Source organism: Rhincodon typus, chromosome 30 (assembly GCF_021869965.1).
Source record: "Rhincodon typus isolate 14 chromosome 30, sRhiTyp1.1, whole genome shotgun sequence".
Lineage (NCBI taxonomy): Eukaryota > Metazoa > Chordata > Chondrichthyes > Orectolobiformes > Rhincodontidae > Rhincodon > Rhincodon typus.
Genome location: NC_063361.1, coordinates 38,310,537 through 38,327,733, shown reverse-complemented (window position 1 = coordinate 38,327,733; position 17,197 = coordinate 38,310,537). Strand labels below are relative to the sequence as shown.

The following is a 17,197-nucleotide window of genomic DNA, read 5'->3' as shown; positions in this document are numbered from 1 at the left end:
CCTCTTCCTTCTCCTCAATCATCACACACAGCGATCTACTGCTCTGGTTCCCACCCCGCTGCCACGCATTTAGACTCTCCAAGTGGCACTAGCAAGCCTCCCTGCCAGGATATTGATGCTGCTCCTGTATAGGTGCAACCTGCCCTGAGAGAGAGCCCAATGATGCAGATATCTGAATGTCCCCATGCACATCCCCACCCCCATCCACCCACACACAGCACCCCCCCCACACACACACCCAGTGCCCCCACACCGTGCCCCAGACCAAGCTGTTAAGCTACACATTCAACTGTATTATCTTCCCATTTCTGGCCTCACTAGCGTGTGGCACAGGGAGTAATCCTGTGATTACACCCCTAGAGGTCCTGCTTTTCAACTTTCTACCTAACTCCCTAAATTCTCTTTGCAGGACCTCATTCTCTCTTCCTTCTTATGTCATTAGTACCAATGTGGACCACAGCCTCTGGCTGCTTACCCTCCCCTATCAGAATATCCTTTGCCCTCTTTTTAAATTTATTTTTTGTGGTATTTGGGCATTGCTGGCTGGCCAGCATTTAATGTATGTCCCTAGTTGTCCTTGAGAAGGTGGAGAGCTGCTTTCTTGAAGTGCTGCAGTGCCCCTGCTGTGGGTTGACCCACAATGCCATTTAGGCAGGGAATTCCAGGATTTCCTAGGGTGGGGAGTCCAAAACTTAAGGGAATAGGTTTAGGGAGAGAGGGGAAAGTCTTAAAAAGGACCTGAGGAGTAACTTTTTCACACAAGGGGTGGTGCATGTGTGGAATGACCTGCCAGAGAAAGTGGTGGAAGCAGGTACAATTACAACATTTAGAAGTTATCTGGATGGTTATATGAACGGAAGGTTTAGAGGGATATGGGCCAAATACTGGCAAATGGGACTCGGCCAGATTGGGATGCCTGATTGGTGCAGACAAGTTGGGCCGAAGGGTCTGTTTCCGTGCTGTATGACTCTGACCATAAAGTAACAGCAATTATATTTCAAAATCCAGAAGAGCGGCTTGGAGAGGAACTTCAAGGTGGTGGTGTTCCCAAGTATCTGTTCCTCCCTTCGAGAAGGAAGTTGTGCATTTGGAAGGTGCTATCTGGGGATCTTTGAATTTCTGCAGAGCATGTTCTGGATAGTACACACTGCTGCTACTGAGCGTCAGTGGTGGAGGGAGTGGATGCTTGTAGATATTGTACCAATCAAGCAGGCTGCACTGTCCTGAATGGTATCAAATTTCTTGAGTTTTGTTGCAGCTGCACCCATCCAAGGAAGTGGAGAGTATTCCATTGCACTCCTGCCTTGTTCCTTGATGATGGACAGGCTTTGGGGAGTCAGGAGATGCGTTAGATAGATAGAATCAGAGTTAACGATATTACAGCTGAATAAAGGCGACTACAGACGTATGAGGGAAGAGCTGGGCAGAATTGACTGGAAGAGGAGCCTAGCAGGAAAGACAATGGAACAGCAATGGCAGGAGTTTCTGGGAGTAATTCAGGAGATGCAGCAAAAATTCATTCCTAGGCAAAAGAAGCATCGTACAGGGAGGATGAGGCAACCGTGGCTAACTAAGGAAGTCCAGGATGGCATAAAAGCAAAAGAGAAAGCATATAATGTAGCGAAGGGCAGTGGGAAACCAGAGGACTGGGAAGCTTACAAAGACCAACAGAGGGCAACAAAAAAAGAAATAAGGAGGGGGAAGATTAAATATGAGGGTAAGCTAGGCCAGTAATATAAGTGAAGACTGTAAGAGTTTTTTTAGATATATTAAAAGGCAAAAGAGAGGCAAAAGTAGACATTGGACCACTGGAAAATGACGGTGGAGAGATAGTAGTGGGGAACAAGGAAATGGCTGAGGAACTGAATAATTACTTCGTCAGTCTTCTCGGTGGAAGGCACGAGTGATCTCCCAAAAATTCAAGAGAGTCAGGGGGCAGAGCTGAGTATGGTGGCCATCGCCAAGGAAAAGGTGCTAGTAAAACTGATTGGCCTGAAAGTGGATAAATCACCTGGACCAGATGGACTACACCCCAGAGTTCTAAAGGAGATAGCTAAAGAGATAGTGGAAGCATTAGTGGTGATCTTTCAGGAATTGCTAGAGTCAGGGAGGGTCCCAGAGGACTGGAAAATCGTTAATGTGACACCCCTGTTTAAAAAGGGAGTAAGGCAAAAGACGGAAAATTACAGGCCAATTAGCCTAACCTCGGTCGTGGATAAGATTTTGGAGTCAATTGTAAAGGATGAGATTTCTGAATATTTGGAAGTGTATGGTAAAGTAGGGCAAAGTCAGCATGGTTTCATCAAGGGGAGGTCATGCCTGACAAATATGTTAGAATTCTTTGAGGAAGTATCGAGCAGGGTAGACCAAGGAGAGCCAATGGATGTTATCTATCTGGACTTCAAGAAGGCCTTTAACAAGATGCCGCGCAGGAGGCTGCTGAGTAAGATAAGGGCCCACGGTGTTAGAGGCAAGGTGCTAGCATGGATAGAAGATTGGCTGTCTGGCAGAAAGCAGAGAGTGGGGTTAAAAGGGTCTTTCCCAGGATGGAAGCTGGTGACTAGTGGTGTTCCACAAGGGTTAGCGCTGGGGCCACAACTTTTCACTTTGTACATTAATGATCTAGATGAAGGAACTGAGGGCATTCTGGCTAAGTCTGCAACGATACAAAGATAGGTGGAGGGACAGTTAGTATTGAGGATGCGGGGAGGCTGCAGGAGGATTTGGACAGGTTAGGAGAGTGTGCAAAGAAGTGGCAGATGGAGTACATCATGAGAAAGTGTGAGGTCATGCACTTTGGTAAGAAGAATAAAAGCATGGACTGTTTTCTAAATGGGGAAAAAGTTCAGAAGTCTGAAGTAGAAAGAGTCTTGGGAGTTCTAGTCTAGGATTCTCTCAAGGTAAACTTGCAGGTTGAGTCAGTAGTCAGGAAGGCAAATGCAATGTTGGCATTTATTTTGAGAGGACTTGAATATAAAAGCAGGGATGTACTACTGAGGTTTTATAAGGCTCTGGTCAGGCCACATTTGGAGTATTGTGTGCAGTTTTGGGTCCCATATCTCAAGAAGGATGTACTGGCCCTAGAGGGAGTTCAGAGAGGGTTTACAAGAATGGAACCAGGAATGGAAAGCTTAACGTATGAGGAATGTTTGAGGACTCTGGGACTATACTCGTTGGAGTTCAGAAGGATGAGGGGATATCTAATTGAAACTTACAGAATACTGAATGGCCTAGACAGAGTGGATGTTGGGAAGATGTTTCCATTGGTAGGAGAGACTAGGACCCGAGGCACAGCCTTAGAGTACAGGGAAGACCTTTTAGAACAGAGATAAGGAGAAACTTCTTCAGTGGTGAATCTATGGAATTCACTGCCACAGAAGGCTGTGGAGGCCAGGTCATTGAGTACTTTTAAGACTGAGATAGATAGGTCCTTGATTATCAAGGGGATCAAGGATTATGGGGAGAATGGGGTTGAGGAACTTATCAGCCATGATTGAATGGCGGAGTAGACTCGATGGGCCGACTGGCCTAATTTCTGCTCCTATGTCTTAGGGTCTTATTACTCATTGCAGTATTCTTAGTCATTGACACAACCTTGACCCTGGTACCAGGGAGGCCATACATGATCCTGAAGTTATACTCGTGGCCATGGAAACGCCTAGCTATGCCCCTGTCTATAGAGTCCACTATCGCTTACACTCATCTACACTTTGACCCTCCCAGCTGTACAACAGAGCCAACGTGGTGCTTGTGATCTGGCTGCTGCTGTTGCTTTCTCCGAGATGCCAACCACTCCCTCCCCCAAAAGTATCAAAACTAGTACACTTATTTGAGAGGGGAATAGCCACGGGGGACTCCTGCACTGCCTGTCTGCCTGTCCTGGCAGTCACCCATCTATCTGGCTGAACCTTTGTTGTGAACACATTCCTGAAATTCCAATCTACAGAACTTTCTGCTTCCTATACATTTGTCAGTGAGTCTACCCGCCTATCCAACTGATCCATATGGTCTGAGAGGAGTTGTAGGTGGACACATTTCCTGCAGACATCGTTGTCAGGGACATTTGACTTCTCTCTGATTTACGTCTCACAGGTGCTGCCCTATCTACTAATAAAATTAAAGACAAACACCTACCCAGTGACTGCTAATATGATGCAGTCTCAAAATAAATGCCTAAATGGGTATATAGTGATAATAAGCCTATGGGGGGGGGAGGGAATTAGTACACTGAGAATCAGTGCACGTGTAATAAAAAGAATGGTACAAACTCTTTCCTATATCAGGTCATAGTAATTTAGACTCCACTGCTGATTAAAGAAATGAGAAGTGACCTTGAAATACTATCATGTGCACAGGATGAGGTGGGGGTTGGTAGGAGGTAATATTATTAACTTTCTTATCATTTTAACTTTTAAATACCTTAAGTAATATGTTAGACAAATTTCTGAAAATTGATCCACCTTTTGTAATGTTTTCTTTATGATTGTACTTAGATTCCATTACTATCAGAATGTCTGTGCATACAGCTACTCTTTTGTTTGGTGGGACTGGGAGCGGTGGGAGAGAGAAATTGACTGGATGGCATTGAATGGTATTAATATGCCATTAGCATTTACTGGTCAAGAAGCCATATGGCAAAAGGTAAAATGTTCCTGCAAGTTTTAAAGATTTTAAAATGTCTGGCCATAACCTTATTGAGGATTTCGGACTATTTGCTGCAAATCTTAAAATGTATGTGAACTTTTCTTATCTGTAGCTTGCTATTCAAATTTAATTTAATATACTCTTTAAGTTAAATGGATAGGTTTCAGTAGGATTTATTTGTTATTGCTGTAAATATTTGATAGTCTTAGCACAATCCTAAATCTTCTAGGAAATGTGAAACATCCTTTCCGAAAGAATCTGTCCAATCAAACCTGCTGCCTTCATGGAGATGTACAATTGACTGCCAACAACTCCACTGAATGTTTTCCATTACTGCCCCTGATGCCTAAAGATATTTTTGCTAAGATGTTGCCCATCTCCTCTTCACCAACCTTTACATCTCCCCTTTTCTCCACAGTCCAGATATTAGAGAAAGCTGTAAATTTTGATCATATTCTTAAGCCTTTCATTATGATTTCCCATCCCAAATGAAATTATTTTTGTAAAGAGGTCATTCGTATAATATAACAGTTTAGCTACAAGTTTATTGAAGCCACTTGGTACAATATTGTGTGGTTATAATACTAGACTAGCAACTGGCTGTCTAAACTTTAACCAGTTATGTCCTCCTGAAGTTCCTACATTTGTCATCTGCATAATTTGATCTGTGCGCTCTAAGAACGCCAGGGGTCCAGTTCTGTGCCCACTCTGCATAAACCTTCAACTCATTACGAATTAAAAACTTGTCCTCCTTAAATTTACTCAGTGTCCCAGCATCCACTGCACCCTGGGGTACTGAATTCCACAGATTTGTAACCCTTCAAGGAACGTAATTTCCCCTGATTTCTGTTTTAAATCTGCTACACCTTATCCAAATTGTATGACCTTTCATTCTAGATTGTCCCACAAGAGGAAACATTGTCTCTATGTCTATTTTGTCGATCTCCTTTAGGATCTCATCAATCTCAATTAAATCTCCTCTAATTCTTCTAAACTCTACACAGCCCAAACTGCTCAATTTCTTCATAATCCAAACTCCTCATCTCTGGAACCAATCTAGTGAACCTCCTCTGAACTGCCTCCAGTGCAATTCCAACCTTCCTCAAGTAAGGGGATCAAACCTGTATACAGTAGTTCAGGTGCAGTCTCACTAATTCCTTGCACAGTTGTAGCAATACTTCTATACTCAATTCCATTTGCCTTCCTTTTTACCTGCTGTACCTGCATACTAGTTTTCTGCCACTCATGCACAGGGACATCCATCTGCACTAAGTACTCTGAAATTTCTCCCTATATAGATAATAAGTTGCCTTTTTATCCCTCTGACCAAAATGAATAAGCTCACATTTATCCATGTTAAACGCCTCTGCCAATTTTTGGTCCATTTACCTAAACTATTCATATCCATTTGTAAATTTCTTATTTCTTTATAGAAATTTACTTCAGTGTCATCTGCAAATTCGGTTATGGTATCTTCTATCCGTGCATTCAGGTCATTAAGACAGTATAAATTGTTAGAGGCCTGAAGATCAAACTCTGGCACCTCACTATTTGCTAACCAAAGAAAAGACCTATTTGTTCTGACTGCCTGCTTTCTGTTCGTTAGCCATTCCTCTGTCCAAGTTGTATACCCAAGTTATAGTTGATAATATATGGAGAACAAAAGTTAACCCTCCAAGTGTACACCATTTCCAACTCTTCTTCCATCAGAACAATCCTAATGCTTTTTATCTGGTCCATCAAACAACTTCATCCCCTTGTTGCAACATTTCCTCTTGCACCAAATCTTTATCTTACCCATGTCCTTATTGAGGATTGAACATGTGCTGTTACTTGTTAAGATATTAGCAAGATTTGAGTCCTACTGTTCATAGTAAAGCAACGAGTGAATTACAGATCAGAGTTGGTCACTTTGCAACTGTCCAGAGTTGCTGTTTATTCAAAGCAATGATGAATGATTCCCACTTTGTTTTAGGTATACATTTCATTGGGCTTCAATCAAACTGAAATAGACAACTTTGTTGTTGGTCCTGCATTTCTTGCATGGAGTCGTTTGGGGAACATGCATAGCTGGGCAGGACCATTGCCAGCCTCCTGGAACAAACGCCAGTTGAGTCTACAGGTAACAATCAGCATCACTAAACTATTGCTGTCCTTAGAATCTTCATACCTTTCAACATTAGAGCTTGCAATTTTTTTTCACTTTGTAGTGATTGAAGTACTGTGCTAAGCACTCCCAAGTTGTCATGTTCCCTATCTAATATATACAAAATTTATTAAATTCTAATGAACTGTCATGAAAAATTGTGGTCTTACTTGAACAACTAGGAGTAGCACATAGAGCAAGTAATATATGAATTGCAAATATACAAAACTAGTTAAGATTATTTATTTTGATTTAATGATATATTGCAGAATGTATCTAGCCTAGGAATGGTTCATAGGCCACAATCCAGCCAGAAAATTAAATTTTTTTTATAAACCTTCTGCTTTTGATTATACTAACACTATATTTCCTAATAACATACAATTTTAATGAAATTAAATAGTGAATATAATCATTCCTGTGCTATACTCTTTCCTTTTGTACCAACATAAAAAGGTGCTGCCATCACACAGGTTATCTAAAGCCTTATATTTTATACTAACACTAATATGTTCAAATACTTTAAAATATTCTACTTTGAAAATTTAGACAGTTTAATCTACTGAATATGTCTGAAATCAGCAAAAAAAATGTCATTTATTTTCAATGAGCAGTTCAAGAAAAGTTGTAAAACAGAACAGGTTAGAAGTGGGGATGTTCGCCAATGACTGTGCAATATTCGCGCTATTCGCAACTTTTCAGATACTGTTCACATACAACACGACCTGGACAATATTCAGGCTTCGGCTGACAAGTAACCTTCATGCCACACAAAGGCCAGGTAATGACCAATAAGACGATATAACCACCACCCCTTGGCATTCAATAGTGTTATCATTACTGAATCCCCCACTATCAATACTCGGGGGTTATTGCCTTTGACCAGAAACTGAGCCCGACTTGCCGTATCAATACAATAGCTACAAGAGCAGGTGCGAGGCTAGGAATCCTGCAATGAGTAATTCACTTCCTGGCTAGAGTAGAAGAGATGGTGCAGGAGGGAGGGGTTCAGATTTTTGGGACATTGGGACCGGTTCTGGGGGAGGTGGGACTATTACAAATTGGATGGTCTACACCTGGGCAGGACTGGAACCAATGTCCTAGGGTGTGCTTTTGCTAACGCTGTTGGAGAGGGTTTAAACTAATGTGGCGGGGGATGGGACCAAATGAGGAGGTTAGTGGACAGTAAGGAGGTAGTAACTAAAGCCTGTAAGGAACTAGATAATGAAGTCAGTGTGACTAAGGGGAAGAGTAGGCAGAGAGCAGATGCTGAATGCAAAGGGACCGATGGTCTGAGGTGCATTTGTTTTAATGCGAGAAGTGTAGTAGGTAAGGCAGATGAACTTAGGGCTTGGATTAGTACCTGGGAGTATGATGTTATTGCTACTACTGAGACTTGGTTGAGGGAAGGGCAAGATTGGCAACTAAATAGCCCAGGATATAGATGCTTCAGGCATGATAGAGAGGGAGGTCCAAGAGAATATCACAGCTGTGCTGAAGGAGGGCACTATGGAGGACTCGAGCAGTGAGGCAATATGGGGAGAGCTCAGAAATAGGGACGGTGCGGTAACAATTTTGGGGCTGTCCTACATGCCTCCCAACAGCGAGCATGAGATAGAGGTACGAATATGTAGACAGATTATGGAAAGATGTAGGAGCAATAGGGTGGTGGTGATGGGAGATTTTAATTTTCCCAACATTGACTGGGATTCATTTAGTGTTAGGGGTTTAGATGGAGCAGAATTTGTAAGGAGCATCCAGGAGGGTTTTATGGAGCAGTATGGGAAGGGGCCATACCGGACCTGGTGTTGGGGAATGAGCCCGGCTAGGTGGTTGACGTTTCAGTAGGGGATTACTTTGGGAATAGTGATCACAATTCCGTAAGTTTTAGAATACTCGTGGACAAAGACGAGAGTGGTCCTAAAGGAAGAGTGCTAAACTGGGGGAAGGCCAACTATAGCAAGATTCGACAGAAGCTGGGGAATGTAGATTGGGAGCAGCTGTTTGAGGGTAAATCCACACTTGATATGTGGGAGGCTTTTAAAGAGAGGTTGATTCGAGTGCAGGACAGACATGTCCCTGTGAAAATGAGGGATAGAAAGGGCAAGATTAGGGAACTATGGATGACAGGTGAAATTGTGAGACTAGCAAAGAGGAAAAAGGAAGCATACATAAGGTCTAGGCAACTGAAAACAGACGAAGCTTTGGAAGAATATCGGGAAAGTAGGACCAATCTGAGACGAGGAATTAAGAAGGCAAAAAGGGGTTATGAAATATCTTTAGCAAACAGGGTTAAGGAAAATCCCAAAGCCTTTTATTCGTACATAAGGAGCAAGAGGGTAACTAGAAAAAGGGTTGGCCCACTCAAGGACAAAGGAGGGAAGTTATGCGAGGAGTCAGAGAAAATGAGTGAGATTCTTAATGAGTACTTTGCATCGGTATTCACCGAGGAGAAGGACATGACAGATGTTGAGGTTAGGGATAGATGTTTGATTACTCTAGGGCAAGTCAACATAAGGAGGGGGGAAGTGTTGGGTATTCTAAAAGGCATTAGGGTGGACAAGTCCCCAGGTCCGGATGGGATTTGTCCCAGGTTACTGAGGGAAGCGAGAGAGGAAATAGCTGGGGCCTTAACAGATATCTTTGCAGCATCCTTGAGCACAGGTGAGGTCCCGGAGGACTGGAGAATTGCTAATGTTGTCCCCTTGTTTAAGAAGGGTAGCAAGGATAATCCAGGTAATTATAGACCAGTGAGCTTGACGTCAGTGATGGGGAAGCTGCTGGAGAAGATACTGAGGGATAGGATCTATTTACATTTGGAAGAAAATGGGCTTATTTATTGATAGGCAGCATGGTTTTGTGCAGGGAAGGTCATGTCTTACCAACTTGATAGAATTCTTTGAGGAAGTGACAAAGTTGATAGATGAGGGAAGGGCTGTAGATGCCATATACATGGACTTCAGTAAGGCGTTTGATAAGGTTCCCCAAGCTAGGCTGATGGAGAAAGTGAAGTCGCATGGGGTCCAGGGTGTACTAGCTGGATGGATAGAGAACTGGCTGGGCAACAGGAGACAGACAGTTGTAGTGGAAAGGAGTTTCTCAAAATGGAGAACTGTGACCAGTGGTGTTCCACAGGGATCCGTGTTGGGACCACTGTTGTTTGTGATATACATAAACGATCTGGAGGAAGGTATAGATGGTCTGATTAGCAAGTTTGCAGATGACACGAAGATTGGTGGAGTAGCAGATAGTGAAGGGAACTGTCGAAGAATGCAGCAGAATATAGACAGATTGGAGAGTTGGGCGGAGAAATGGCAGATGGAGTTCAATCCAGGCAAATGTGAGGTGATGCATTTTGGAAGATCCAATTCAAGAGCGAACTATGTGGTAAATGGAAAAGCCCTGGGGAAAATTGATGCACAGAGAGATCTGGGTGTTCAATACAACCCTGAAGGTGGCAACGCAGGTCGATAGAGTTGTCAAGAAGGCATACGGCATGCTTTCATTCATCGGACGGGGTATTGAGTACAAGAGTTGGCAGGTCATGTTACAGTTGTATAGGACTTTGGTTCGACCACATTTGGAATACTGTGTACCGTTCTGGTCGCCACATTACCAAAAGGATGTGGATGTTTTGGAGAGGGTGCAGAGGAGGTTCACCAGGATGTTGTCTGGTATGGAGGGCGTTAGCTATGAAGAGAGGTTGAGTAGATTAGGATTATTTACATTAGAAAGACGGAGGTTGAGGGGGGACCTGATTGAGTCTACAAAATCATGAGAGGTATAGACAGGGTGGATAGCAAGAAGTTTTTTCCCAGAGTGGGGGACACAATTACTAGGGGTCACGATTTCAAGGTGAGAGGGGAAATGTTTAAGGGAGATGTGCGTGGAAAGTTCTTTACGCAGAATGTGGTGTGTGCCTGGAATGTGTTGCCAGCGGAGGTGGTAGAGGCGGGCACGATAGCGTCATTTAAGATGTATCTAGACAGATACGTGAATGGGCAGGGAGCAGAGGAATATAGATCCTTGGAAAATAGGTGACAGGTTTAGATAGAGGATCTGGATCGGCGCAGGCTTGGAGGGCCGAAGGGCCTGTTCCTGTGCTGTAATTTTCTTTGTTCTTTGTTCTTTGTTCTTTGACTCTCCAGAGTTTGTCTACCATCTACAAGGTAGAAGTCAGGAGTGTGATGGAATACTCCCCACTAGCCTGCATGGGTGCACCTCCAACAACACTCAATAAGCTTGACATCATCCAGGAGAAAGCAGCCTGCTTGGTTGGCACCACATCCACAAGCATCCATTCCCTACAGCATCGATGCTCAGTAGCATCAGTGGGTACTATCTACAAGATGGACTACAGAAATTTATCAAAGATCCTTAAACAGCATCTTTGAAACCCATGATCACATCCGTCTAGAACAAGGGCAGCAGGATGCATGGGAGCACCAGCACTTGCAAGTCTCTTTACAAGCCACTCACCATCCTGACTTTAAACTATATCACTGTTTCTTCTTTTTCACTGAATCACAGTCCTGGAATTCTCTGTGATGGCATTGTCGGCCTACCTACAGCACATGGATTGCAACAGTTCAAAAAGATAGCTCACCACCACCTTCTCAAGGGTAACTAGGAATGGGTAATAAATGCTGGCCAGCCAGCAATGCCCATGTTCCTCAAGAGAACAGAAAAACACCAAGCAGTGTGGAATTGTACAAGATAAATAACCCTTCTGTGGTTGGCATAAACCCTTGGTTCCTGCTTTAATTAATGGGTTTACTTATAATGTCAAGATTCAGTGCATCTCGTAACCACCATGTAAAGCATACTAGTTACAAAACAAATAGATTGTTCATTATCTGCTGAAATCATTCTGTTAAGTTGTAACTAATAAGCACCGTTGGAGCAAAATTCTGCTTTCTTTCTAATTTGAGTGTTTCCTTATTCCAACATATAGCACCAGATTCTTCAGCGGATGAGATCTTTGGGTATGTTGCCAGTCCTTCCTGCCTTCTCCGGATTTGTACCTGGTGCCATTAAAAGGTACTTGCTGCAGTTCCTATTCTTAAAAAAAGACACTTATTGCTTTGAATCAGTTTCCTATGATTTTGAGAAGAAGTGCTAGAAAGAGAAAGTAATTGTAAAAATGAATTGCATATATTATACTAATATACAATATTTCAAGCTCTTGCTTGGACAATTTCAGAAAGAGTTGGTGAAGGATGGAACTGAGAGTTTATTTACACATTTTTATACGTACAGAGTTACATATTACAGGTGAGTGTGATAGCTCTTGACATCAAGGCTGCTTTAGACTGAGTGTGGCATCAGGGAGCCCTAGCAAAACTGGTATCGATGGAAATCAGGAGGCAAACTCTGTGCTGGTTGGAGTTGTACCTAGCATATGGGAAGATGGTTATGGTTATTGGAGGTCAATAATCTCAGCTGCAGGATATCTCTAGGCCTAACCATCTTCAGTTGCCTCATCAATGACCTTCCCTCCCATCATAAGGTTAGAAGTGGGGATGTTCACCAATGATTGCACAATGTTCAGCACCATTTTCGACTTCTCAGATACTGAAGCAGTCCACATGCAAATGCAACAAGACCTGGACAATATCCAGGCTTGGACTGACAAGTGACAAGTAATCTTTATGCCAAGCAAATGCCAGGTAATGACCATCTCCAATGAGAGACAATCTAATTACTGTTACCATCACTGAATTCCCCCACTAACAACATCCTGAGAGTTATTACCATTGATCAGTAACTGAGATTGACTTGTGATATAAATACAGTGGCTACAAGAGCAGGTCAGAGGCTAGGAATCCTGCAGCAAGTAACTCACCACTGACTCCCCAAAACCTGTCCACCATCTACAAGGCACAAATCAGGAGTGTGATGGAATACACCCTGCTTGCAACTGCAATAACAGTCAAGAAGTTTGACACCATCTGTGACAAAGCAGCCTGCTTGATTGGAACCACATCCATGAGTGTGCACTCCCTCCACCTTCGGCATTCTGTAGCAGCAGAGTATACAATCTATAAATGCACCACAGAACCTTGCCAAAAATCCTTAGACAGTACCTTCCAAATGCATGATCTCATCCATCTGGAAGGACAAGAGCAGCAGATACATGGGAACACCACCACCTGCAAGTTCTCTTTCAAACCACTCCCCATTCTGACTCGAAAATATACTGTCATTTGCTGTTGCCAGGTCAAGATCCTGGAATTCCCTCCATAACAACAGTGTGGGTTTACCTACAGCACGCAGAGTGCAGAGGTTCAAGAAGGCTGCTCACCACTACCTTCTCAAGGGTAACTAGGAAAGGACAATAAATGCTGGCTGAGCCAGCAATGCCCACGTCCGATGAAAGAATGAAAAATAGCAAAGCATAAATGGTTTAGGAATTATTGTTTACTTACTGAGAGCTAAAATGAATATTCTTGAGTAGATTTGTAGCTCAGGTTGTGGATGCTGTGGTTGGGTCGCTCGCCGAGCTGGTTCATTAGTTTACAGACTTTTCATTACCCCACTGGGTAACATCATCAGTGCAGCCTCCGATGAAGCGTTGTTGTATTTTTCCGCTTGATATTTAAATTCTGGGGTCCGTTGGAGTTGATTACCTCATTTCCGTTTTTTTTTTTTGTTTTCTTTGCAGTGGTGTCTATATAGGGTCTAATTCTATGTGTTTATTGATGGCCTTCTTGGTGGAGAACCATGCCTCCAGGAATTCCCGTGCCTGTCTCTGCTTGGCTTGTCCTAGGATCCTGATGTTGTCCCAATTGAACTGGTGCTCCTCCTTGTCTGTACTTATGCGGACGAGTGAGTATTGGCCATGTCTTTTTGTTACTAATTGGTGTTCACGTATTCTCATAGCCAGTTTTCTTCCTGTCTGTCCAATGTAATGTTTGTCACTGTCCTTGCATGGAATCTTGTATATTGCATTGGTTCTGTCCATGCTGGGTAAGGGGTCTTTGGTTCTTGTTAGCAGTTGGCGTAGGGTTGATGTAGGTTTGTGTGCCACTCTGATGCCCAGTGCCCGTAGGAGTCTTGAGGTCAGTTCAGATATGTTTTTAATGTATGGAAACATGATAAGTGTGTCAGGGTGTACTGTATCTTCTTGTTGTATGTGTGACAGGCATCATCAGACCCAGCTGTTCAGGTATTGTTGTCTCTAAATACTTGGTGGAAGTATTCTTCTTTGTTTTGGCAAAGTTCTGGGATGCTGCAGTGTCTTGTGGCTTGTTTGAATAGTGTTTTCACGCAACTCCATTTGTGGGTGTTGCGGTGGTTACTGTTGAAATTTAGGACTTGATCCACGTGTGTGGTCTTTCTGCATACCTTGGTCAGAAATTCCCCGTTGGCCCTGCGTCCTACCATCACGTCCAGGAAAGGGAGCTATTTGTTCTTTTCTTCTCTGGTGAATTTGACGATGGTGAAAATGTTGTTTACAATTTGGTGTGTTTCTTCTGGTTTAGTTAATTTACTGATGACGAAAGTGTCATCCACATATCGGATCCATAGTTGGGTTGGATCTGTGGAAGGGCCATGCTTTAAAATCTCTGCATCACTGCTTCTGCTAATAGTCCAGAGATGTCCCATTGATTTGTTCGTAGATCTGGCTATTAAAGGTAAAGTGGGTTATGAGGCATAGGTCCAGTAATTTCAGCATGTTCTCTGTGGGGATGGTGTTATTCTGGTCCGATTCCTTCAGTAGCGTGGCTAGCGTTTCTCTTGCTAGTGGTATATTGATTGATGTTAATAAGGTGGTAATGTCAAAGGATACCATGGTCTCGTCCTCATCTATTCTTATGTCTTTGAGGGTTTTGAGGATCTCCTGGGCTGAGTGGATTGAGTGTGTTGAGTTGCTGATGAGGTGCTTTAGTCTTCGTTGTAATTCCTTGGCTAACCTGTGTGTTGCTGTGCCTGGAAGAGAGACTGTGGGTCTGAGGGGCTGGTGAGGGGTAGTTTGTGTACCTTTTGGGAGGCTGTAGAATCGGGGGGGTACCCTACGGCCACTGGGCATCAGAGTGGCACACAAACCTACATCAACCCTACGCCAACTGCTAACAAGAACCAAAGACCCCTTACCCACCATGGACAGAACCAATGCAATATACAAGATTCCATGCAATATACAAGATTCCATGCAATATACAAGATTCCATGCAAGGACAGTGACAAGCATTACATTGGACAGACAGGAAGAAAACTGGCTATGAGAATACGTGAACACCAATTAGTAACAAAAAGACATGGCCAATACTCACTCGTCTGCATACATACAAGGAGGAGCACCAGTTCAATTGGGACAACATCAGGATCTTGTGACAAGCCAAGCAGAGACAGGTACGGGAATTCCTGGAGGCCTCGTTCTCCACCAAGAAGAACATCAATAAACACATAGAATTAGACCCTTTATAGACACCAGTGCAAAGAAAACAAAAAAAAATAAATGAGGTAATCAACTCCAACGGACCCCAGAGTTTAATAGCAAGCGGAAAAATACAACAACGCGTCATTGGAGGCTGCACTGATGATGTTACCTAGCAGTTTAACAAAACATCTGCAAACTAATGAATCACCTCAGCGAGTGAACCAACCACAGGTCAAGTTAATGCCCAGTGAATGTTCGCTACCTGTATACAAGTAAACACAATTCATAATAATTAACAGATTCCCTGATGTCTTTTCACCCCTTATTTAAAACTAACCCGCACAAACAGTACTGTAAAACAAGGTAAATTGAAAACCTCCGCGTTCTATGCAAAACACTACATTGTGAGACCTCCCTTCTCCAGGGCCCATAACAATTGTTTTTGTTGCATTTCTTTCTAGAAAACATACAATGAAATTTATCGATGACCTGCATCTACCTTTCAAGCCAGCAATGGCAATCATAAAATAATTATCAAAGAAAGTCATTTGGGCTCTCAAAGTTAACTCTCTCCACAGATGCTGCCAGACCTCCAGAGTTTCTCCAGCACTATTTGTATTTCAGATTAATTTATAACCTGTTCACACTTGCAATTAGAGTGTATATTATCTCATGATGAATGATTATTTAGATAATATTCACAGAGTTACATACGAATTTAGGAGCAGGGGTAGGCCATTTAACCATTTGAGCCTGCTCCACCTTACAATTAGATCATGGCTGATCTTCTTGTGGTCCCAGTTAAGGGGATGCAATGGCCTAAAGGTATTATCATTAGACTATTAATCCAGAAACTCAGCTAATGTTCTGGGGACCCAGGTTCATATCCTGAGTATGAATTTTAATTCAATAAAAAAAAATCTGGAATTAAGAATCAACAGATGATCATGAAACCATTGTCGATCATTAGTGAACCAGATGGGTTTTTCCAATGTCCTTCAGGGAAGGAAATCTGCCATCCTCACCTGGCCTACCCTACATGTGACTCCAGATCCACAGCAATGTGGTTGACTCTCAACTTCCCTTGGAAATGGCCTCGCAAGCCACTAGGGTAGATCAAGGGCAGCTAGGGAAGGGCAATAAATGCTGGCCAACCAGCAACATCCCTGTCACGCATGAATGAATAAACAAATCTCCACTTTCCATCCTGTACTCCACAATTTTTGATTCCCTTATCTATCCAAAATCTAGCACCACATTGAATAAATGTTAGACTCAGCCTCTACTACCTTCTGGGGAGACAATTCCACACTCTTATGATCCTCTGAGATAGAAAAATTATCTTAAGACCTCCTATCCTTAAACAATGTCCCTTAGTTTTAGTCAAAAAAAGGAAATATCAACCAGGTACCCAGTCCCTTGTGGTCTTAGAATTTTGATCAGTATAGCAGAGGAACGGCCCTTTGCCCCACAATGTCATGCCGCCCAAATTAGACTAATTCCCTTCGACCTGCACTTGTTCCATATCCCTCCATTCCTTGCATATTTGTGTGCTTATCTAAAAGTCTCTAAACATTCTCTTTCATGTCTGCCTCCACCACCACCACCACACCTGGCAGTACATTCCAGACACCACCACTCTCTGTATTTAAAAAAAACACTTGCCTCACACATCTCCTTTGAACATCACCTTCTCTCTCTTAAATGCATACCCTCTTGTATTAGACATTTGAATCTTGGGAAAAAGATTCTGAACATCAACACCACCTATGCATCTCATAATCTTTTAAACTTCTATCAAGTCTCCCCCCAGCCTCCGCTGCTCCAAACAAAACAACCCGAGTTTTTCTAGCCTCTTCTTACAGCTCAAAACCTATAATCCAGGCAGCATCCTGGTAAAGAGAGAGTAGGAACTGCTGATGCTGGAGTCTGAGATAACAAGGTGTGGAGCTAGATGAACACAGCAGGCCAGGCAGCATCAGAGGAGCAGGAAAGCTGACGTTTCAAGTCTGGACCCTTCTTCA

General features: G+C 43.0%; 1 protein-coding gene across 2 annotated transcripts in view; it reads left to right on the top strand.

Annotated features, from left to right (window-relative positions):
- The first annotated feature begins 4,497 nt into the window (after positions 1–4,497).
- The window catches only part of naglu (N-acetylglucosaminidase, alpha), a 38,198-nt gene continuing 25,498 nt past the window's right edge, over positions 4,498–17,197 (top strand). For both annotated transcript variants that reach the window (XM_048614507.1, XM_020529213.2), the window contains exons 1-3: positions 4,498–4,641; positions 6,620–6,766; positions 11,745–11,830. In XM_048614507.1, coding sequence (XP_048470464.1) covers positions 4,579–4,641; positions 6,620–6,766; positions 11,745–11,830 — 296 coding nt within the window. In that variant the 5' untranslated portion in view covers positions 4,498–4,578. The remainder of the gene's footprint in view (positions 4,642–6,619; positions 6,767–11,744; positions 11,831–17,197) is intronic.